The sequence below is a fragment of the Heteronotia binoei genome, chromosome 8 (genome assembly GCF_032191835.1).
Source record: "Heteronotia binoei isolate CCM8104 ecotype False Entrance Well chromosome 8, APGP_CSIRO_Hbin_v1, whole genome shotgun sequence".
Lineage (NCBI taxonomy): Eukaryota > Metazoa > Chordata > Lepidosauria > Squamata > Gekkonidae > Heteronotia > Heteronotia binoei.
In genome coordinates this window covers 101,024,290-101,046,980 of record NC_083230.1, presented here as the reverse complement: position 1 = coordinate 101,046,980, position 22,691 = coordinate 101,024,290, and the positions used below count along the sequence as shown (strand labels likewise).

Below are 22,691 nucleotides of genomic sequence, written 5' to 3'. Positions count from 1 at the left end.
TGCATCCAAGTTGTGGAGTGCCCTTTGTCCCGCGTCCGCGGGGTGCTGGAAGAAGGCTGGTATAGTGGACTGTCTTCCTAGGTGAAAGGTAGAGACGACCTTGGGTAGGAAGGTCGGGTCAGGTCGGAGGACCACCGTACTGTTATGAAATATCGTATACGGTGGGTCTGCTCTGAATGCGCAGATGTCACTGGCCCTCTTGCCTGTGGTGAGGGCCGTAAGTAGTGCCGTCTTCCATGACAGCAGGTGTAGTGGGATGGAGGCCATGGGCTCGAAGGGTGGTTTCATGAGTTGGCTCAGGACTAGGGACAGGCTCCAGGTGGGTAGAACTTGTTTGATTGGTGGGTGTAGGCGAATGATGCCCTTGAGGAAAGCTCTGGTCGCGTGGTGAGAGAATACCGTTGTGCCATCGATGCGGGGGTGGAAGGCAGAGATGGCTGCCAGGTGTACCTTCAGGGAAGAATACGACAGACCCGCTCTGGATAGCGTTAAGGTGTAAGTTAGTACCTGAGGTATAGTGGCGAGGTTGGGGTCGAAGTTGTGCTGTGAGGCATAGTGTGAGAAGCGTTTCCACTTAAATAGATAGGATTTCCTAGTAGATGGTTTTCTGGAGTTCACTAGGACCTGACGGACCTCCGGAGGGAAGTCTAGAAACTGATTCTCCAGGCTGTTAATTTGAGCGATGCCGGGTTGTGGTGAAGGACCCTGCCGCCCTGTTGAGAGAGGAGATCCCGTGTTTGAGGGAGCTGGATGAAGGTATTGTTGGACAGGAGCAGCAAGGTCGTAAACCAGGGTTGGCGCGGCCACCATGGAGTTATGAGGATGCAGTTTGTGTGGTCTACCTGAATCTTCTGTAGAACTCTGGTGATAAGTGGAATGGGCGGAAAGAGGTAGTGGAGTGTTCCTTTCCAAGTTTGTATGAAGGCATCCCCCCTGGAGAGGTGGGATGGAGGACCTCTCATGTAGAAGCGGGTGCATTGGGCATTTGACGGTGAAGCAAATACATCTATCTTCGGTTGTCCGAAGATGCTGAATATCTGTCTGATGTATCGGCTGTTGATAGACCACTCATGGTTGTTGGTGGAGTGGCGGCTCAGGGCGTCTGCCTGGGTGTTCTCGGCCCCTGGTAGGTGTACGGCCGTGAGGAAGATGCCCTGGCTTATGCTCCAGTGCCACAGGGCTAGGGCTCTCTTGCAGAGTCTGACGGAGGCGGTGCCGCCCTGCCTGTTGATGTAAAAGACTGTGGCGATGTTGTCGGAGGTGACCTGGACGTGCTGGTTCCTTAGCGATGGGAGGAAGGACCGCAAAGCCTTGTGCACTGCGATGAGCTCCAGGCAGTTTATGTGGAGAGAGCGTTCGTAGTCTGTCCACTGGCCCTGCACCGTGAGGTCTTCCAAGTGGGCTCCCCATCCCCAGTTGGAGGCATCTGTGGTTACAATCACCGAGGGCGGTGTCTGCTTGAATGGCATGCCCTTGTAGAGGTGATGTTCCTTGGTCCACCATTTGAGGGATGGTACAATGTGTAGTGGAAGGGTGAGCAGTGTGGATTGATGTTGTGTGTGAGGGCGGAAAGTTCTTACGAACCACATTTGGAGGGGACGCATGTGCAGCTTCGCAAACCGCAGAACTGCTGTGGTTGCTGCCATGAGGCCTAACATTCTCTGGAAGGTGAGCGCTGTTTGGGAACGCTGGGCGATGATAGTGTTGGCCAGTGACATTATGGCGAGTGCCCTGTCCTGAGGTAGGAAAGCCGTTTGTGAGAGGGTGGAGATGTCTGCTCCTATGAATTGGATCCTTTGGGTAGGGACTAGTTTGGATTTTGAGAGGTTGACTAGGAGGCCTAAGGTGGCCAGGGTGGAGAGGGTGGTCGAGACGTCCAGTTGTAGTTGCTCCCTGGAATGGGCGACGATCAGCCAGTCGTCTATGTACGGGAAGATTGATATCTGTTGCTGGCGTAATGTGGCTGCTACTACTGCCATGCACTTGGTGAAGACCCTTGGTGCTGTGGAGAGACCGAAGGGAAGGGAGCAGAACTGGAAGTGCTGCTTCCCTATGGCAAACCTGAGGAATCTTCTGTGATGATGGTTGATTGTAATGTGGAAGTAGGCGTCCTGGAGGTCTATGGACGCCATCCATGCTCGTTCTGGGATGAGCGGGAGGATTGCCTGAAGCGTGACCATACGGAATTTCTTGTAGGTTATGTGTAGGTTGAGTTTGCGGAGGTCGAGAATGGGTCGGAGTCCTCCGTCCTTTTTTGGCACCAGGAAGTACCGGGAGTAGAAGCCGGTGCGATGGTATTGGGGTGGGACTGGTTCTATCGCGCCCTTGTCCAGCAGAGACGCGATTTCCGTCTGCAGGGGTGCGGACGGGGGTGTGGTGAGGAACCGGTGGTGCTTTGGAGTGGACGTAAACTCTATTAGGTAGCCTCTTTGAATGATGGCGAGGACCCAGGCGTCGGATGTTATGGTCCTCCAGGCAGTGTAGAATGGTTGTAGTCGTGTTGATGGGTTTGGCTGATGGAGGGAGACTGGACGGCTCGGGGCAGGGAGGTCAGAGAGACGGTTTGGATGTGGTTGAAGGTTTCTTGGTTGTTTGGCGTCTGTGTTGAAAGGAAGGCTTGGACTGCGGTGGTTTGCGCTTCCATGGTTCCTGTTGTCGTGGGGATCTGTTCCCTTTGTATTGGTTGGACCTCCAGTTCCTTTGTCGATTGGTTTGGGTCAGAGGTTGGGAGACTCCCAGTCGTCTTGCCCTCTTCCTGCCATCGTCTACAGATGTGAGGATGTCATCTGTAGAGGAGCTAAACAGGCCAAGGCCATCAAAGGGCAAATCTTCAACTTTGTATTTGATGTCTGGTTGGAGGGAGGAGGACCTGAGCCACGCGTGTCTGCGGAGTGCTATGGCTGAGGCCAAGGTTCTGGAGGAACACTGTGCAGCGTGACGGGCAGTGTTGATTTGCTGTTTGGTTACTCTGGCCATCTCCTGCAGGGTCGTGGTGGCTGACTTTTGGGATGCCTCGGGCAGGGATGGTACCAATGCGGCGAGGGAGGTGGTCAGGTTGTGGGTGTATGCGGAGAAGCATGCCATGTAGTTGAGGATTTTGGTTGTGGCTGTAGTGAGGGCGTAAATCTTTCTTCCGATGGTGTCGAGTTTTTTGCCCTCCCGTTCTGGTGGTACCGGGTGTCTAGTCTGCTTCGACTTCGAGGACGAATGTACAATGATCGAGTTCGGAGCCGGGTGGGTGAACAGGAACTTGGAATCAGGTGCGTGTATCTTGTACAGCGCTTCAACCCTCTTGGATGTTGGCGGTACCGATGCCGGTTTGTCCCATGCTTCTTTGAGTGTTTCTAGTAGAACGGGGAGCATTGGGAGAGAAGAGCTGGATGGAAGATCCGCGTGGACTAGATCAAAAACGACGTCCGAGACTCTGGGGGCGTCCGTATTGAGCTTTAGATTTAGCGAGCTTGCCATGTTTGCTACCAGGTCGAGGTAGGATCTTGGGCTTTCAGACGGTGATAAGTCTGCTGGCTTGGCTATGTCGGAGTCTGGGGATTGTAGGTCCGAACCCGAAGAGTGGTCGGAGTCGGAGAGTTCCTCCTCGGATCCGTCGTCGGTTCCTTGAGGTAGGTCGGGCTGTGTTGTCTTGGGAGCCGTGTGTAGGGATTCTAGTGGTGACGGGAGCTTCGGTTCGGCGCCGAGGTCCGTAGGGTCGTCATGGTGAAGCGATTCGATCGAAGCAGTTTGGAGTCTGTGTGTGCGATCTCGGTAGCGCGGAGACTCTTGGTAGCTGTGGTAATGGCGATCATGGGATGGTGATCGTCGGTGCCGTCTTCGGTGCCGTGGGGATGGAGACCTAGATCTCGATGGAGAGTAATAGTAGTGTCTCCCCCTGCGGTGGCTGCGAGAGCGCCGGCGGCTGCGGGACCTGGTGCGGCGGCGACTGCGGGACCTGGTGCGGCGGCGGCTGCGGGACCTGGTACGGCGGCGACTGCGGGACCTGGTGTGTCGGCGACTGCGGGACCTGGTGCGTTTGCGACTGTGAGATCGAGGTCTAGTCAGGGGATCTCTCGGGGTCGAGGGTTCTCTGGTGAGCGCGTGGGCGTCTATCGGCTGTGAGAGATCTACGAATTTAGTGGGGTCGAGAGTGTGGGTCCTAACGGATGCGGTAGAGTGCGTATCCAGCAGCTGGTCTGGTGGGGAATTCGGAATGGACGGCGACTTTGATGAGATGCGGATGATTTCCAACGGAGTGATTGACGGTGTTGCCGTCGACTTCGACGTCGGAGTCTTCGGCATCGATCCGGAGGCAGTGGCGGTCGGGTTCGAGGCCTTCGGTTTGGTGGTCGGGTTCGAGGCCGAGTCGAGAGGGCGGGTCTTATGCTTTTTTGAGCTAGTGCTGCCCGTCGGGTCCGAGTGGGCGGAAGCGGAGCGGCGACGCTTTTTGGGGTCGTCCGACTTCTTAGAGTGCTTGCCGGTCTTAGGCTTACAGGGAGTCTGTGCCACGGAAGCTGCCGACTGCGCCTCTCCCACGAGGTGTGGGGAAGATGGCGCGGGTTGTTGTTGTCCGCCACGCGGCATGGCCGGTCGGAGTGAGGTTTCCATGAGGTGGCTCTTGAGTCTCGCGGCGCGGTTCTTGCGGGCCTGTTTGCCAAATTGGCTGCAGTGCACGCAGGAGTCTGGACGGTGTGCCTCTCCAAGGCAGAACAAGCAAAGAGAGTGGCCGTCGGACGAGGGGATTTTTGAGGAGCAGCTGGTACAGCGTTTAAAGATTATCTTGTCCCTTCCTTCCATCCGCCCGGGAGGGGGGGGGGGAGGGAGGGGGAAAGTCCAGAAAGATAGTAAGAGGAGGCTTTTTTTTTTTTTTTTTTTTTTATACGATACCAGGAGAAGTAGAAGATGAAGAATTGAAGCGAAGAGAAGGTAGTTGTTTGAGATTGCAATGAAGAAGTTGGAGATCAACGAGGAAGGTGCGATCCGGTCGGCGGTAAGGAAGAAACTGAGTGGCTAAGCACCTCCCCCTTGTCCAGGCATGCGCAGTAGCTGTCTCCTCCCAGGACAAGTGGGAGGCGCGCCAGATCTACGATCAAGATTGCTTTGAACTCTCCGAGGTCGGGGCCAATCCTGCGGATTACCCATATGTGTGAATGCACAGAGACCACGAAGAAGATCCACCTGTTTTGCTTTCCTAGAACTCATATCCTTACATAAGCACATGAATGTTTTGTTGCTATCCATGAATTGAGCATATAATTCTACCAATGCTGTTAGGGAACTGAGGTCCTATAACCAGATGCTGAAAATGATCCAAGGCTGAAATGCAGCAAGCTTTTTACTAGACCTCAGGTCATACATATTATTCTCTGGTAGTTTCAATTTGTAATTGGTTCTTTGCATTTCTTAGTGGCACTAGTGTACTCCAAATATTAATTTTCAGTTGTTGGATCTCTAGGCTGTTACCCAGGGGCTCTGCACTTGTGCATTGGCAACTTTTAAAGGATTCAATGGAGCTTTCAAATATATCTGAAATTGTTTGATATTTCTTCTTCAATGGTTTTCAGGTAAACTAGCCACTTTATTACTTGATTGTTACATAAAGAGTTATTTGCTTGCTTGCCCCTTTGCTTTCTGTCACCTTTTCCTTTGATATTGTATTATATTGTAAGTATTATGCCTTGAATGCAACAACAGAAAGGCAATATACAAAAGTATGCTAAAAGATATGATTTGATCAACCCCCACCTTGTTCTTAGTAGCTGACTTTTTTTAGATTTGCTATATGTTTTGCTGCACCAGTTACATTATTCTAGCATCAGTATTTGGGAATGCCAGGGGTAGGGACTGGCACCATATATAATCCTTGAACGGTGTGGGGGGGTTGCCCGTATCCACTAGATTCCATCAAGCTGAATGAATTACTACCTAGTCGGTGTTCCTCTTCTGTATCTCCAAACACAGTGATGGCATCATAAATACAGTCCTGGCTGACTTCCACAGCAAAGTCCTCAAATTCCAACTGTAAGGGAACAACACAGTTTCCACCACCAAAGGTCATCCTCAATTTACACAGTGTCATAAGTGCAGCAATGAGCAAAGGGAGAATTTGGCATTAGGGCTCATAATTTTTTGTTGCATATCATGGCTGAATCACGCTGATGTTTCGGGACAATTTTATTGTATTCCCTTCCCAAACTAGGTACTGACCACCTGGTTACTATCCCTCATTGCCTTTACAACAGGCCAGAAATCTGCCTTAAACAGATTTATTGACATATCCCACGAAGCACGCTCTAGTCCACAAAAGTTTATGCTTTGATAAATTGGTTTAAGGTATCACAATGCTGCTTTGTTATTTCTGCAGCAATGGACAGACGTGGCTACCACTACCTTTATGGCATGATCCACGGGGGCTTCAATGAGCCAATGGCATTTGGTGTGGCTGGGATACAAGCCAGGGTAATTAGCTGTGTCAATCTTCCCCTCTTCCACCAGCATTGCGACACTGCCACAGCCGGAACCTATCAAACAGGATGAGTGAATTAGAAGCACTCACTTCAGGCATGTCTCTCTTTTATAGATGCCCATGTAAAATTATTCATTCAGGACCAGCCTCACCATGGAGGCAGAGCAGCATGGGACGAAATCATTTGAGGTTTCATTAGAAGGTGGCAAATTGCCTCTTACTAAGTGTTAACTCTAAGAGGCACCACATTCAGATCAGAGGCATCAGGTGGCCCTGGGTTAGTCCTGCTTGCATCGCATTTCTTAAGACAGAGACATAAAAACCAGGCAGGCTGATTCCTGGAACATGGGTAGTAGTAGCAACATGCCTTGCTAAAGGGAGATTTACTGGGGAGTGTTATTTCCAGGCAGGCCTGAACTGCAGCAGCTCCAGGATCTTAAAGTAAGCACAGCTGGAAACAGAATGCTCAGACCACTCTGCCAACAACACACGAAACCTACTGAAAATTTAAAGCACCTCGAATCCTTGCTTAGCATTCCAGCCCTGCAACATGATGGAACTCTCTGTCTGGAGCAGTGATGCTCTGTATTCTTGGTGCATGGGGGGGGGGGGAGAGACAATGGGAGGGCTTTTGGTATCCTGGCCCCACTGGTGGACCTCCTGATGGCACCTGGTTTTTTGGCCACTGTGTGACACAGAGTGTTGGACTGGATGGGCCATCGGCCTGATCCAGCATGGCTTCTCTTATGTTCTTACCCGTGGCTGCAATTTCATACATATGCAACAGCAGCCACTTGTTTTTCTTGGCATATTCTAGGCATTTTCTAGGAATATTAAAGGTTGGGAAGTCAACTCACAGGGAAGTAGGATACTTCCAGAAGCAGCAGAACATGCAGACAACTGAAGCTTGCTCCCTAGGTTCTCCTCCATGTCTTATGATTGAGACATGTGTTTATTTTAAACATTTGTATGCCTCTTTTCCACTGAAATGACTCCCGAAGTGGTGAACATCAAGGCAATGAAAAATTTAAAAGCTTTAAAATGAATTTAAAATGTATATATAAATATTTAGGAAAAGCAATCAAAAACATATAGATACACACATGCACGCACGCAGGAAAGAAGGCCTGGGAGGGACAGTTTTCTCCCAGAAAGAAAGAAGTAGAGAAGCATCAATGCCTGAGTGCAGTTACCTGCTTCAGAAGCCTTATGCACAGCAGTGAAAAGGAACTCAAAGCCGCCCCCAGTCTAGCTACTGTCAGACACAAAAGTGACTGTTGCTCGGTTAGAGTCTATCAGCAGAGGGGAGGGTAACACATGACCACAGACTTTACCTAAATAAAAAGAATGGGGTTCAAAAAGCTGAAGATTTACATACAGAGAACTCAGTTCAGGCCATTGGTGACATCCTGGGCTCATTTTGTAACAGGAGCTCCTTTGCATGTTAGGCCACAGACCCCTGGTATAGCCCTGTAAGCTCTTGGAGGATTGGCTACATCAGGGGGTGTGGTCTAATATGCAAAGGAGCTCCTGCTACAAAATGAGCCCCGGTGACATCTAAGAACTCCTGGTTAGATCACACATAAGACCATTCAAGGTTCCACAAGGGAAGCTGTCACGTTCTCAGGGTTCAGGCAGGCAGGCGTCCAAAGCCAGTCCAAGGTCAAAGTCCAGGATGTCAAGCAGGAACCAAGTCACCAATGCAGAATCACAAACTGGAATCAGAAGTAAATGTCCAAAAGCCAAAAGGTCAGGGTGCCAAGGAAATCAAGCAGATCAGGAAGGAGTGTGGATGCAAGCCAGAGAATAGACTTGTTGCTTCCACAAGATTACCAGGTCCTGGATGGGGGCTATATGGGAGTCAGCCTGTGCCCTGGGTGGCAGTGACTCTGCTAGAACTCAGGGCTGAGAGATATGAAGCATTGGCATGCCTCATGTCTTTGCTCTGAAAGTTCTTTCCGGAGCCTGCTTTGAACTCTTGAGATGGGAGGAGGAGACTGATTGTCAACAGCTGACACTGGTGCCTGGAGAGTGATTGATGAGCCAGCTGCTGTTTGTTCAGCCGAGGAACTGGCTGGCAACTCTTCTAGGTCTGTTAGCCCTTCCAGCTCCTCCTCATCAGGGCTCATGACAGAAGCAATGTCTCAATGGATACAGAGGATGCCCATGCTTAGTAACAAAGTTCAGCAGATGACCTTGGATTGGTAGCTGTCTTTCAGCTTAACAGGATTGTCATATGGATAAAGTTCATATATGAGGGGAAGTGGCAATCACACTGCCTTGAGCTCTTTGGAGTTAGGGAAGAACATTTGTTTCAGAAGTCACATGATTCTCACATCAGCCCCTTCTGCTGCCCACATTGGCTTTTGACAAGGAAGAACTCATGTAAACTTAATTACAGTTAATGTTTGTAGTACAGCTGTACTTCAGGGGTCCTCAGCTTTGTGGAAGTCATGGGCATTACTGGAATTTTGGGAAAGGATAGTGGGCATCACCACAAAATGGTTCCCATGGGAGATGAGACCAATCACAAAATGACTGCCACAGAGGCCTATTAGAAAACATTGAAATGTTCTGAGGCAAATGCTCTCCTTTGGCAGAGGCAGCTATTTCCAAATGAAGACCCCAAGGAGTCTTTCTTAAGCACCTCCTGGAATCTTTGCTTTGGGGAAAAGATGAAGATGCAAGTGGCATCAAAACACACATTAATGGGCTCCTTATTGGGGATTGCTGCTGAACTATATATATAAGGAGTGGGGAAATCTTCCCAGCAAGCCCCCTCCCCCATTTACAAACACATATAAACAAACATTTACAGACAGACAGACAGCAATGAAGACCCTGTGAATTTAGGGGGAGGTATTTGTGAGTTTCCTGCATTGTGCAGGGGGTTGGACTAGATGACCCTGGAGATCCCTTCCAACTCTATGATTCTATATCCAGGCACGTCTGAGTCATTTTCCCATGGCACTATCCCACATGGAAGTCAGGTGTGAAACACAGGAGCATGCAGCATGGATGATCTCTTGCATCTTTTGCACCTAGCCACATCCAGAATGGAAAGTAAATGGTCCATGAATAGGTGTTCCAGCTTGCTGCTTCAAACAGCAAGCCTGAAAGGCAATTTAATATCCCAAGGAACATTACAGGAAAGTTATTCTGAGACGATACCAATTTTTCCATAACAAAACCTGAAATCCAAAGTGGGATTTAGAAGCAATGAGCTCTTACCATACACATGTAAGAGCATTCACATGTAAAGTCCAAGATTAGCAGAAACTGACTGAATGTGAAGTGCTCTAATATTCTTGTGTAGGCATTTTATCAGCATCTACCCCAAATTCCTTTTATTATCAGAATGCACTACATAACGTATATAGTTAGAGGATTCTAATCTAGAATCCATCTGTTATTATGCCCTAACTGTGGAAGGCTGGAAGAGAAACATTTTACATACCAATTAATTTCCCCTCGCTTGAATGAAAAGTCACGGAGTCATGGTCACATCCAACCTGATCTTCTATGTCTACTTTGATAAACTGCACGAGCATGAATCTATCTTCCAGCACAGTTATATTCCAGACGCAGAGGCTGCAAGCAGACAAGCCAAGAGGCATCAGCACCAAGGACAGAGGCCAAGGCATTGCTCCGTTAGCACATCACACAAGTTCTGAACAGTCACCGACCCTTTTGCCAGGAATAAATGCCTTGCATTCATTGCTAAGCCAAGCCTCCATTTCATTTTCAAGCTTTTGGACTAATTCACAAAATTTTCTGCATAAAAGAAGAGCCCTGCTGGATCAGACCAGTGGTCCATCTAGTCCAGCATCCTGTCTCACACAGCAGCCAACCAATTCCTCCTAACAGTCAACAACAGGACATGGAGGCTAAGGCCTTCCCCTGATGTTGCCTCCTGGCTCTGGGATTCAGAGGTTTAGGGCCTCTGAATGCGGAGGTTCCCCTCAGACACCATGACTAGTAGTCTTTAATAGACACCCTCCACAAACCCCCGGAACTGAAAGAAGTTTGATTATCTACTAGAGCCAGAGCATTTTCGACAATAGCCTCCACTCTGTGGAATGCCCTCCCCGAAAACATCAGGGCCCTATGGGACCTGCCACAGTTCTGCCAGGCCTGTTAAGACCAAACTATTTAAGCTTGCCTTCAACAGTTAAGGAGAGGCAGCAAATGCCCCACAGCACTGTCAATCCCATTGGACAAATACAGATACTCAGAAACATCGACGTGCATCTTGGATTTTATGGTTAGAAATGTGTGGAATTGATTTTACTGTATATTGTTTTTAATATTCTATGTGATTTTTAACTATTGTTAGCTGCCCTGAGCCCATTAGGGAAGGGTGGGATATAAATTTGATAAAAAATGAATGAATTAATTAATCTAATCTGTGGGCATCACTACATCCTCTGGCCATGTATTCCACATTTTAATCACTCTCTGTATAAAAAGTCAACATGAAGGTGTTTGCAGGTCAACAGGAAGAAATAAAGTGGCTACAAGTAGAATATTTTTATACATGAGTACAAATGAACACATTTTTTTCTCTTTTCCTTTGTGTAAACTCCTAGCCCATGCATCTTTTCTATCACAGACTTGTTGGGAAGGATGTTAAAAAAATTAGCACAAGTAGACAAAAAATGGACAGAGTAAATGCATAACAGTAATAGCAATCAGGCTTCTTGGACTGCAAGGTTTACTCCACAGCAGGTAGCTGAAAATGTACCTCAGTGGGTGTAAATCAATTAGTTATATCTTCTGATAGGCAGCTGCTAGCAGCAAACAGGCGATGCGGATTGGCTATGGGATGCAATAAGGATTTACGATATCATGAAGGGGAGCACTAAATTACCCCAGCAAGCAGGTGGTTCCTAAAACAGCATTTGGCAGATTAATGCTAACTCAGGGGAGCAATTGAAGGGAAAATTGGATAGGATGGAGTATGTGCCTAACCCTCCCTCCCGGCTTATCTCTATAAATTCTCTCCAACAGCTTCCTCCTTGTCTGCCTTCCTGGAATCAGAAGCAAGCCTGACTTGGAGTGAGATGGGGGTGCAGCCTGCAGAATGCACAAAGTTTCCTTATACTGAATTGGATCATTGGTCTACTCCAGTCACAAGTGGAGATCCCCAGGGTGTCAGGTAGAAGTCTTTGACATCTACCTGGTCTTTTAAACAGGAGATGCCAGGGACTGAACTTGGGACCTTCTGTATGCCAAACCGATAGATCCAAGTGGGCAGCTGTGTTGGTCTGAAGCAGTAGAACAAAGTAGAAATCAAGTTTCACCTTTAAGACCAACAAAGTTTTATTCAGAATGTAAGCTTTCATATGCATTCCTATCCCCTCATCTGAAGAAGTATGCAAGCATACGAAAGCTTACATTCTGAATAAAACTTTGTTGGTCTTAAAGGTGCAACATGCCAAGCAGATGTTCTACCTCAGAGTCTGACCCCACCCCTAGAAGAGGGGTGTTATGCTGAGTTTCCTTTGCCCCCATTCCCACATTAACATTACCCAGTGCATGTATTTGGAACCCCGTGTTTACAGAGGTAACTGGCAGTTTTATGCTAAGAACAGGGTTACAACATACCATTGAAAGAAGAGCATGTGGCATTTTGACAAAACAGGGCAAGAGATCTTGCTAAACAATCTCTACTGTATTTCTTTACTCACCTTCTTTTCATTTCAGAAGGTACTGGTGACACAAGGCAACCAGCATATCTGGCAACCTTTTTTTTTTCTACAAATACCTCCTATACAAGTATGAGGTTTGTCAAGTAACAATCAGATTTCCTCTACAGAAATATAGGTGAAGCTTTATTGAGTTGCTTCAGTACATAACCCTTCTTATTGCAGAAGCACTGCTAGGAATGAAAGTAATTGATACAGGTAGTCCTAAATAACCCCAGTCCCCAACTCCCCCTTAATTAACCCATCTAGCATAAACAGCTGAAAAGCAGTTACTCTCTAATGTAAACAGAGCAGGATATAACTCAAATAAGTCACAAGGTGTTATCTGGAAGGATGCATCTCTCCTTTCCCCCAGATGGTGTGTGGAGGAGTAATTTGTGAGATGGTGTTCACAGATCAATTCACAAAAGGGTGCTTTTATGTCGCTTCCCAACCATTCCCCAAGGACATGATATTACAGAGTTCAGATAATACAATACAAAAACCTGAAATAATCACAAGGTTATAGCAGAATAAATAGTATGGATTCTGACAACAAGATGGATTTCCTAGAACTCAACAGATACCTGTTATCAAGATAATGATCCCCCATGAGGCGTGGGTGCCGAATGTGGCCCCTTTCTCCAAATATTGACATTCCATGGGAGCTGCAGTCTTCCAGACTGGTGGGCAGTGAGTGGCTTGGCTCAAGTACTAGGCAAGAAAAGAAAGGGAGTCTTACTTGAAAGTATTCTCATAGCTTTGTCCTAAGCAGAAGCACACCCTTCTAAACCCACTGATTTCAATGGACCTAGAACAGTATAACTCCATTTAGAAATGTGGTGTTAGGGTAAACCAAAATAGACCATATGTGTTATAAGAGCTGGGACACAGATGCCCAACCTGATGTCACACTTAGCATCAGTGTAACCCAAAGTGTTTTGTTGCTTTGCATCGCTCTAAACATTGAGGATGTATGTGGAGGGGGGAGGTATTTGTGAAGTTCCTGCATTGTGTAGGGGGTTGGACTAGATGGCCCTGGAGGTCCCTTCCAACTCTATGATTCTAGGGGTAAGAAATGTACCTCTGGTGTTGGGGCAGATGTAAGCAGGGCTTTTTTTAATAGAAAAAGCCCAGCATGAACTCATTTGCATATTAGACCACATCCCTGACATCACCATTGTTTCACACAGTTTGTATTGAAAAGCCCAGCAGGAACTCATATGCATATTAGGCCACACCCCCTGATACCAAGACAGCCAGAACTGCATTCCTGATTTAAATTTTAAGAAGCCCTGGATGTAAGAAATGCTCCTTTGGGTCATTCAGAATTCTATATGGTTGGCAACTTGGGACAGACTGGTGATGTTCTGATTGGCCATCCAGCATGCTGCCTGAGGGCCAATGCAGTGGTTTTCTAACTTATGCCAGTATTATGTTAGAGGAAGGGATTTGCCAGATCATGGCTTCTCATCTGCAATTAGAAAAATCACAAGAAGAGGAGCTGCCTCTGCTACACATCCCCTCCTCCCACACTACCCTGACGACATAAGCAAAACCCTCTCGGTTTAAAGAGGGAATCTAGCTGCAGTGAAGCCTACACAGGCTGTAATCTAATGGATACAGCAGCACTGCAGCAAAAGCAATGTCAGAGTTGCTGCATTCATTGCCACAGAAATTTAGCACCACGGCTTTAAAAAAAACCACCTGAGCTGTGAGTTACGAGAACCCTGGTGCAATTCTCACCTCTAAGGGCCAGAATAATCATGAGTGTGACATGAACTGGGATACAGATACCCGACTCAACTTGATGCCACACATAGCATCAATGTGACTCTGACACGTTGTGTTGGCTCCAAATGCTGGAAAGGAGAAGGAGGGACTTGAGGCTTCCCTTCTGGGTTGATTCTAGAATGGAAATGGCCATGGGGTGAGCCTGGAGCTGAAGGAAGCAGCAAACAGGCCTCCCTGCAGCCATTTCCACTGACAAAAAGGACACGGAATGGGGTCACTTTCTCCTGAAGACCCTTTTCTTCTTTCACAACAGTTGGAACCAAAGGGACTAACACAACACTTTCAAGGTAAGTTACACTGAACTTATATGTAACAAGAAGTCTGGGTTCCTGGCAATGCTAACAGAGGGAAAGAACAAAACAAAAAAGGCAATGGGTGAGAAAAAAAACAAGAGATCTGTGATTTATTTTTGGAGAAGGGATTCTCTGTAATGCCACAATACTGGAAAAAGTTGAATAAGCAAAAAAGAGAATGCATATACACATGGGAGCCCACAAGACCCACCAAGCCTGGCCAGCTTCACCATCCAGCCACAGCAGTGGCAGTGCCTGAGATCTGTTCTGATCCCCGTATCAGTTCCATCTAGTGCCACTGTGGATAAGCCCAGAGAGCCTCTGCACCCAGCACCACCCACCATTCTGCACCCACCATTACAGGTAAATGTGTTGTCTGAGGGTGCCCAGTTCATGCTGTTTTGTTTGGGGCAGAGAGAAAAGCAAAAAGCTCATGGCCAAAATTACTAAGAATAAATGTGTATTGCCAATGCAACAATAAAGTGTGACTCTGTATAAAAATGTGTGTGCAATTATTTTCAAAAAATACCAATTACAATACTTATAAAGGCTGAACAACATACAGCTCAACATTTCCACCTATGTTGACTTGAAGGTTGAAACCCCAACACTTAGGGTAAATAAAAACAATGTACTTCAATCCAGTTATAAATAGAACCACAGCAGAGCTAAAGTCTTTACAGCAGAGATCTATTCTTTTCTTAGAGCTCCTGTGGGTATCCAATGATGATCTCTGGTGTCCCCATGAGTTTTGGCAACAGACCGCTAACTATACTGAGCCGTTTCATGGCATAACTGGATTGAAGTACATTATATTTATTTACCCTAAGTACTGGGGTTGCAGCCTTCGAGTCGTTAGCTTTTCACTTTTCTCTCTGATTCCTTGCACGGCTTCCTCCTTTTGTGCTGTTTGGTTTGGCAATTTAAACCTTCTTCTGCGTTTTATTTGTGATTTCAGATTTTTCTGCAAACCTGGGGAGGGGATCCCTGAAGTTTTCAGAACAATCTGTTTAGCGATCCGCAGATGGGAGGGGTGACACATCACTTTTAGATATTTACTGGTTAAAAAAGACAGGAAGATACTCACTAATGGCCATATTCTGAGCTACAAAGTCTTGCAGCTCAGCAACATTAGCAAAGACGCCTGGGGAGCCTCTGCCTCCAGGGCTTCTCTCGCCAGCCAGCCAGCCTCTCGCACACCCAATCCCCCAAGATGTGACACCAGCCAGAGTCCAGATGCCGCTGGGTTTCCTGCATGCTAGTGGGCCTCCAGAATCACCCTGATATAAGAGAGGACAGGGAAAGACAAGCTATTCATCTCATTCAGAAAACTGCCTCAGAATTCAGAGCAGGGGTGGCCAAACCTGCTTTAATATAAGAGCCACACAGAATAAGCATCAGATGTTTGAGAGCCGCAAGACATGAACAAATATTACACAAGCATCTTTACTGAAACTCTTAATATTGTCTTTGCACATATATATATACACGCACACTTTACAACATGATCATGCTAGAAAGAGACTTTTTCAAAAACAAAAGCTGGGAATAACAGTCCCCATATGACCAGGATAGGGAAAAGTTAGGGAATTATTTTTTTGGCACTAGTGGGAGAAGGAAACACACATGTACCATATAAATCACTGACCACCATTTGCATCATTCTGCATCTCTCTTTTTTCCTTGGCACCAAGGTGAGTAAATACAGCTCCTACAAGAGCTATGAAATGAAAGGGAAACTCTGCACCACCCTCTTTAATTGCATCCCTCCTTCCAGTGGCTCCCACAGCTCTTGCACTCTCTTTCCTTGCTTTAGGTCTCTCAGCAACCTCTCTGGTGGTGGTGGTGGTGGTGGTGGTGAAAAGCTTGCAAGCCTACCTATTTCCCCCTCTTTTCCCACTTCACATACAGCAAAAATAGTCGCCTACCTATGGATCAGTGCTCAGAGGCTGACTGAGGTCCCAATTCTAAGCATGCTTACTTCAGAGTAAGCCTGCATTAAGTTCCTCCTTGACCTCTAGGTGTTGCACAGTATATGTGAAAGAGCTTCCTTTCAGGGGACCAGGTCTTCTATTAGTTATGTGATTTCAATCCTGCCTTTCACCCCAATGGGGATCCAAAGCAGCTGACATCATTCTCTCCTTTTTACCCTCACAGCAAATCCATGAGATCGGGGGGCAGGGGGAATTCTAGCAGGAGCTCCTTTGCATATTAGGCCACACACCCCAGATGTAGCCAATCCTCCAAGAGCTTACAAGGCTCTTTTTGTAAGCTATTGGAGGACTGGCTACATCAGGGGGGTGTTGTCTAATATGCAAAAGAGCTCCTGCTGAAATTCCAACCCTGCATGAGATAGGTTAGGCCGAGAGTGTGTATCATGCATCTTTCCACTGAGGTAGTTTCCAAGGAACCCCCAAGAATCTTCAGGACAGTTTGGAAACAATAAAACATTGCAAGAATTAATGTCAGGAACAGAAAAGAGGAGCGGCCTGGAAAAAACCCTAGAAGAGAGATGGACTGAATGCCTGTCACACGCCTGATAAAATGAAGAAGATGAGAACATCATAAGCTGCTCTGGGACCCCACTGGGGGGAAGTAAACAGTTAAATGCCTCTTCCCATCATACTGGCTTTCACTGTATTTATCAGGGGTGGAATTCTAGCAGGAGCTCCTTTGCATGTTAGGCCACACACCCCTGATGTAGCCAATCCTCCAAGAGCTTACAAAAAAGAGCCTTGTAAGCTCTTGGAGGACTGGCTACATCAGGGGTGTGTGGCCTAATATGCAAAGAAGCTCCTGCTAGAATTCCACCCCTAGTATTTATGTAGCATTGGAATCTCTCTCCACATACAAAATCTTCCACCACATACAGATATGAAGGCCAAGGATGGTTACATGGATTCGTTTAGCTGAGGGAAAGAAAGCTGAGGCATAGCATATCATTAGACGGCACTCTTGAATCCTCAAACTAAAGTTATTTCATCATCTCAGCCCTGCTGTCCAGCCAGCCCTGCAGAGCAATTTGATTCACACTGATGATCTCAATCCAGTTCACACTACCAACAGGAACTGCCATAGGATCAGTGTTTCCTCTAAGCTGAGTTAGTGTGAGCTAGCTCACCATTGTTAAGCCTTCGGCTCACACATTTTTGTCTTAGCTCAGGAAGGATGGCCCCAGAGCACACTAATTTATGCAGTAGCCAAATCGCTCACTCACAACTTTAATGCCAATAGCTCACAAAGCAGAATTTTTGCTCACAAGGCTCCACAACTTAGAGGGAGTATTACACAGGATTAATGCACAAGACTCTGCAGTCCACATTGTTACTTTCCTGTAGCAAGTATGCCTCCAGTAATCCAGGGACAGAAATCTGCTTGGGATCAAAGGAAACTACTTTTCAGATATGCACTTAACCAGGGGTGGAGTTCTAGCAGGAACTCCTTTGCATATTAGGCCACACACCCCTGATGTAGCCAATTCTTAAAGAGCTTACAAAAAAGAGTCTTGTAAGCTCTTGGAGGATTGGCTACATCAGGGTGTGTGGCCTAATAAGCAAATGATCTGCTATAATTCCACACTTGCACTTAACAGTTTTCTGTTCTGGTCTTATATGGTCCCGTTCCCTACCTGGCATGCATCCTTTCTGCCATCAGGAAAGCCAGCACACAGCACAGAGCTCCCCATTGGAGGCAAATTCAATGTTTCCAACAGCTCACTGCAACTTCTGCTATCAAGGATGGGCAGAGCCACTTCCTGTAGTATATTGGACAGAGCACCAGCTGCAAGGGGAACAAACCAAAGCAACATCTGAAGGTTTTTTTTCAAGGAGCCTCAAAATGGAACAACACCCAGCTGTTCCCTAGCTGTATTTTAACATGAGACTCTCTCTGTTGGGTCACACCAAGATTCCAACCACTCTAATATCCTTGACCATGGTTAAGGACAAACACACACACACACAGGTTGTTACTAGGTTTCTGCACCCACCTAGCGCCTCACTCTTCCCTTGTCTTGCTGAAAATTTTAGTCAAACACCAACTCCAGTTACAAATTCAAGAGCACAGCTTAACCAGAATTAGCTCTAGGAATGGACACGAACCAGGAAAATGTGGTTCAGTTTGTGTCATGCTTGGTTTGTGAACCACAAACAATCACAAACGTTCTGCTGTCAAATGAACTGGTTCAGTTTGTGAGGTTCATGAAGTGGTAGAATGGCCCTCCGGCATGCTAGACACCAAACTCACAAGGAAATCTCCAGTGGACTCTCCTCTACCCAGGGCTGGTATATAGGAGTAGGCCAGGGAGGTGGCCACCTAGGGCACCACCTGGCCTACAGGGGCGCTGCTGGGCACCCCTTCCCCCTATCCCACTACTCTCGGTTTCTGGGTTTGCACAGACCCAGGAAACCGAGAGCAGCAGGGTGACGTGTCAGCATGTGCTCTCCTCTGAGCCTGCCTTCTCTTGCTGGGAGGTCAAGAATGGCTGGGTGGCACATCAGCATGCTCTCTCCTCCAAGCCCGCCTTCCCTTGCAAAGGAAGGCCGGCTCAGAGGAAAGCATGCCCCGCCCCACTGCTCTTGACTTCCTGGGTCTGCCCAAGATGGGGGTGGGGCCTATGGCACCAGGAACTCTGGCACTGGGCCTGTCTCTAACTGTCCTCCCTGTTTGGTGAGGATGGATTTACAGGGTCCAAGTTACAAGTTTGTGTCCTTCCCTAGTTAGCTGTCCCTCCACAAACTGTCTGATTAAACTCTGGTTAAGGATCCTGCTTACTGGTATGAACACAGAACTAAGTCTCATTAATTCATGCATTTGTACATCGTACATAGTCAGTTTTTAAACTATGACTTGCAGCACAAGAATGTCGGGGGAAGGTAGACCGAGGCACACATCTGAGGTCAGCAAAATCAAGGTTTGTGCATATTTTCCCCTAACTGTGGTTATATGCAATATCAGTATGCAGCCTGGATTGTTCTAGAGATCAGGCTGGCCTAGATGGCCCAGGCTATCTCATCAGATCTTGGAAACTAAGGAGGGTCAGCCCTGGCTAGTATTTGGATGGGAGACCACCAAGGAAGTTAGGGTTGCTGCACAGAGGTAGGATAAGGCAAGCCATCTCCATTAGGCTCTTGCCCTGAAAACCCTCTGAGGTCACCACAAGTCGGATGTGACTTGACAGCACTTGCCCCAAAGTATGAACTTATGCTATAGCGGTGCTCTTTTACAGATTGAAATTTACTTTTATTATTATATGATTTTATTGTGATTTTATTATTATGTTGTGCTCTGCCCTGAGCCCCTACGGGGGACTGGGCGGAATATAAATAAGCTAATAATAATAATAATGTTGCCCAATTGCTATCACCGTGGTACTTGAAAGCAGAAGCTTGTTGTGGGCTTACCTTCAGAGACCTTGCCCCACCCACTCACCACACAGAGCATCCCTACTTCAAATGTGTCTTCTTTGTGGGGAAGACAGATTGGCTGAACTTCAGGCCCTAAAATGAAGGGAAGCACATTAAGCAACTTTCTAATAACATTTTTAAAAGGTATTTTGAAAATAATTCTTGAACAGTGTTATGTATCTTTCCATGCAGAATCAAGTGAAATGAAAACTGCCTGTTCTCCAGGTTACAATTTCAGCTTTACATTCTTAAAATGTACATAGGGAGTTTTTAAGTTGGTTCTTTCCAAAGTCCTACATCTCAGAATCATAGAGTTGGAAGGGACCTCCAGGGTCATCTAGTCCAACAATGCAGGAAACTCACAAATACCTCTCCCTAAATTCACAGGGTCTTATTGCTGTCAGATGGCCATCTAGCCTCTGTTTAAAAATCTCCCAAGGAAGGAGAGCCCACCATCTCCCGAGGAAGCCTGTTCCACTGAGAAATTGCTCTAACAGTCAGGAAGTTCTTCCTAATGTTGAGCCGGAGACTCTTTTGATTTAATCTCAACCCATTGGTTCTGGTCCTACCTTCTGGGGCCACAGAAAACAATTCCACCCCATCCTCTATATGACAGCCCTTCAAGTACTTGAAGATGGTGATAACATCACCTCTCAGTCGCCTCCTCTCCAGGCTAAACATCCCCAGCTCCTTCAACCTTTCCTCATAGGACTTGGTCTCCAGACCCCTCACCATCTTCATTGCCCTCCTCTGGACCCATTCCATCTTGTTAGATCCACCTGCCTATATCACAGCAATGCCTACTAAGGAATGGCCCCATTTGCTGTCTCAGCCTTTGGGCACCACCACAAAAAGCACCACCTGCAAAGAGGCAGTGTGATATTGCCTGTGGAGTCTTGGGAAATATTCCTGCATGTAGGACATATCTGTACTATGGACCTAACGGGACCTTAATACTCACTCCCTCTCCTCAAGAAACCTGGGAATTGTAGTTATGTGAAATGGGTTAGGTATATTCTAAGGAATTTTAAGGATCTTTACCAACAAACTACAAAAGACAAAAAAAAGCAAATATATCTGACCTGAGAGTGATATGAGTGGTATGAGCTTTACTGCCGAGAATTCTGTACCTCAAAGAGACACAGAAGGGAATCTTTTGTTAGCAGATGTGGGTTTCCCGTCACAGTGCTCCCAGGAAAGAGAAGATGCACATGACAGAATTCTCTCTTCTATGTAGTGAAAGAGTGGGTTTTTATACCCCGCTTACCTTTATCCTAAGAATCTCAAAGCAGCTTACAACTGCCTTCCCTTCCTCTCCCTGCAACAGGCACCTTAGAATCATAGAGCTGGCAGGAACCTCCAGGGTCATCTAGTCCAACCCCCTACGCAATGCAGGAACTTCACAAACACCTCCCTCCACTACCACATATATCCCCAGTGGCCCTTGTTCCATGCCCAGAAGATGGCAAAAACCTCCATGATCCCTTGCCAAACTAGCCTGGAGAAAAAATGCTGACTGACTACTTTGTGAGGACTGAGAGAGCTCTGAGAGAACAGTGGCTGGCCCAAGGTCACCCAGCTGGTTGCATGTGGAGGAGGAGTGGGTAATCAAACCCAGTTCTCTAGAGCAGAGTCCACAGCTCTTAACTGCTGCACTACACTGGCTCTCCCCACAAAAAGTACTTGTGAGGTAGGTGGGGCTGAGAGAGTTCTGAGAGAACTGTGACTGGCCCAAGATCACCCAGCTGGCTGCATGTGAAGGAGGAGTGGGCTCTCCAGAGCAGAGTCTGCTGCTCTTAACCACTACACGAAGCTGACTCTTTCAGGTTATAGGAATCTCCTCAGCAGGTCGTGGAATTACAAGAAGCAAAAGATACCACACAAGCAGCCTTGAGTCTGAGGAGAATCACAGGATATAAATATTCCCCCAGTCCTCTTCCTATCAGCAGTTACCATTGATTGAGTCCTCTTACCATATTTTACTCTGTATTTCAGATACAGAAGAGCTATATCTGAATTCATATACCCAAATCTGCTGAACGCAGGGTGGAGAATGACTTTTGAGACAGGAATGTTTTGTTCGCCTTTATCTGTCCTTCTGAGGTCATATTCTCCAACAGTCACAATCAAGTTCTTCACAAGTTCCCTGCTAATCAAAGCACCAAGTCAGCAAGAAGGGAGAAAAATTGTAGCTCAGTTGGCAGGGCTGTGGAAAGGGCACATTAGTTGGCTTAATCCCCTGCATCCCCAGTCAAAATCATCCTAGACAGCTGACTCAGGAGAGAGCCTGCTGAGAGCAGAGCTACACTTTACTTGTAATCCCATGACTATATTCCTCAATTTAAAAGCTGCAATTTAATGGTGAGAGATTCAACTCTTTTTCTCTCAGCCCATTTTCCTGCCAAAAACTTGCCTCCCACCAAGTTGGGGTTTTTTACCTCTGTTAGGGAAATATTAAAGGTACTTGTACCCTGTCCCCCCCTGTAGAGTATCGGACTCAGCGCAAGCGCCGCGCGACCTGAGGGCGCACTCAGGTCGCCGTGCGCTGCGCGGGAAAAGCCCCGCCAATCCAGACCAAGGGCGGGAAGTTTAACTGGCCAGGATTGGGCTGGCCAGCGAAGGGGATGTTCCGGGATGCATGTATAAATTAGCGGACCCGGCCGCGTCAGTCAGTTCTGTAATGTACCAGCGAATAAAGAATAAGCTTCCACCACGACTCGTCTCCCAGTACATTACACTGGCGATGAAGGTGGGATCTAGCTAGGTCCGGCCGCCCGAGGGGAACCAGACCTGGCCGGAGACGAGGAAGGTGGGGACCGCAGGACCGCACAGCCCGCCGCCACCATGGCGAACCCGAGTGTAACGACGGGCCATCTTGCGGAATTCAACCTGGAGCACCCCGAGAGATGGGAGACCTATACGGAACGAGTCGCGTGCTACCTGCGGGCGAACCTGATCGACGACGACGACCGAAAGAGAGACGTCCTGCTGAGCGTCTGTGGAGAAGAAACTTTCGAGATCGCACGCGGTCTCTCCGCTCCGGCGAAGCTGACCG

General features: G+C 47.4%; 1 protein-coding gene across 1 annotated transcript in view; it reads right to left on the bottom strand.

The window, feature by feature from the left end:
* Positions 1-22,691, bottom strand: part of OVCH1 (ovochymase 1) — a 69,816-nt gene that overhangs the window by 35,638 nt on the left and 11,487 nt on the right. Inside the window, 9 exon segments of the mRNA XM_060244441.1 lie at positions 5,917-6,010; positions 6,382-6,512; positions 7,651-7,791; positions 9,915-10,048; positions 12,732-12,858; positions 15,319-15,511; positions 17,860-18,011; positions 19,634-19,729; positions 21,610-21,782. Of these exon segments, the coding sequence (XP_060100424.1) occupies positions 5,917-6,010; positions 6,382-6,512; positions 7,651-7,791; positions 9,915-10,048; positions 12,732-12,858; positions 15,319-15,511; positions 17,860-18,011; positions 19,634-19,729; positions 21,610-21,782 (1,241 nt within the window).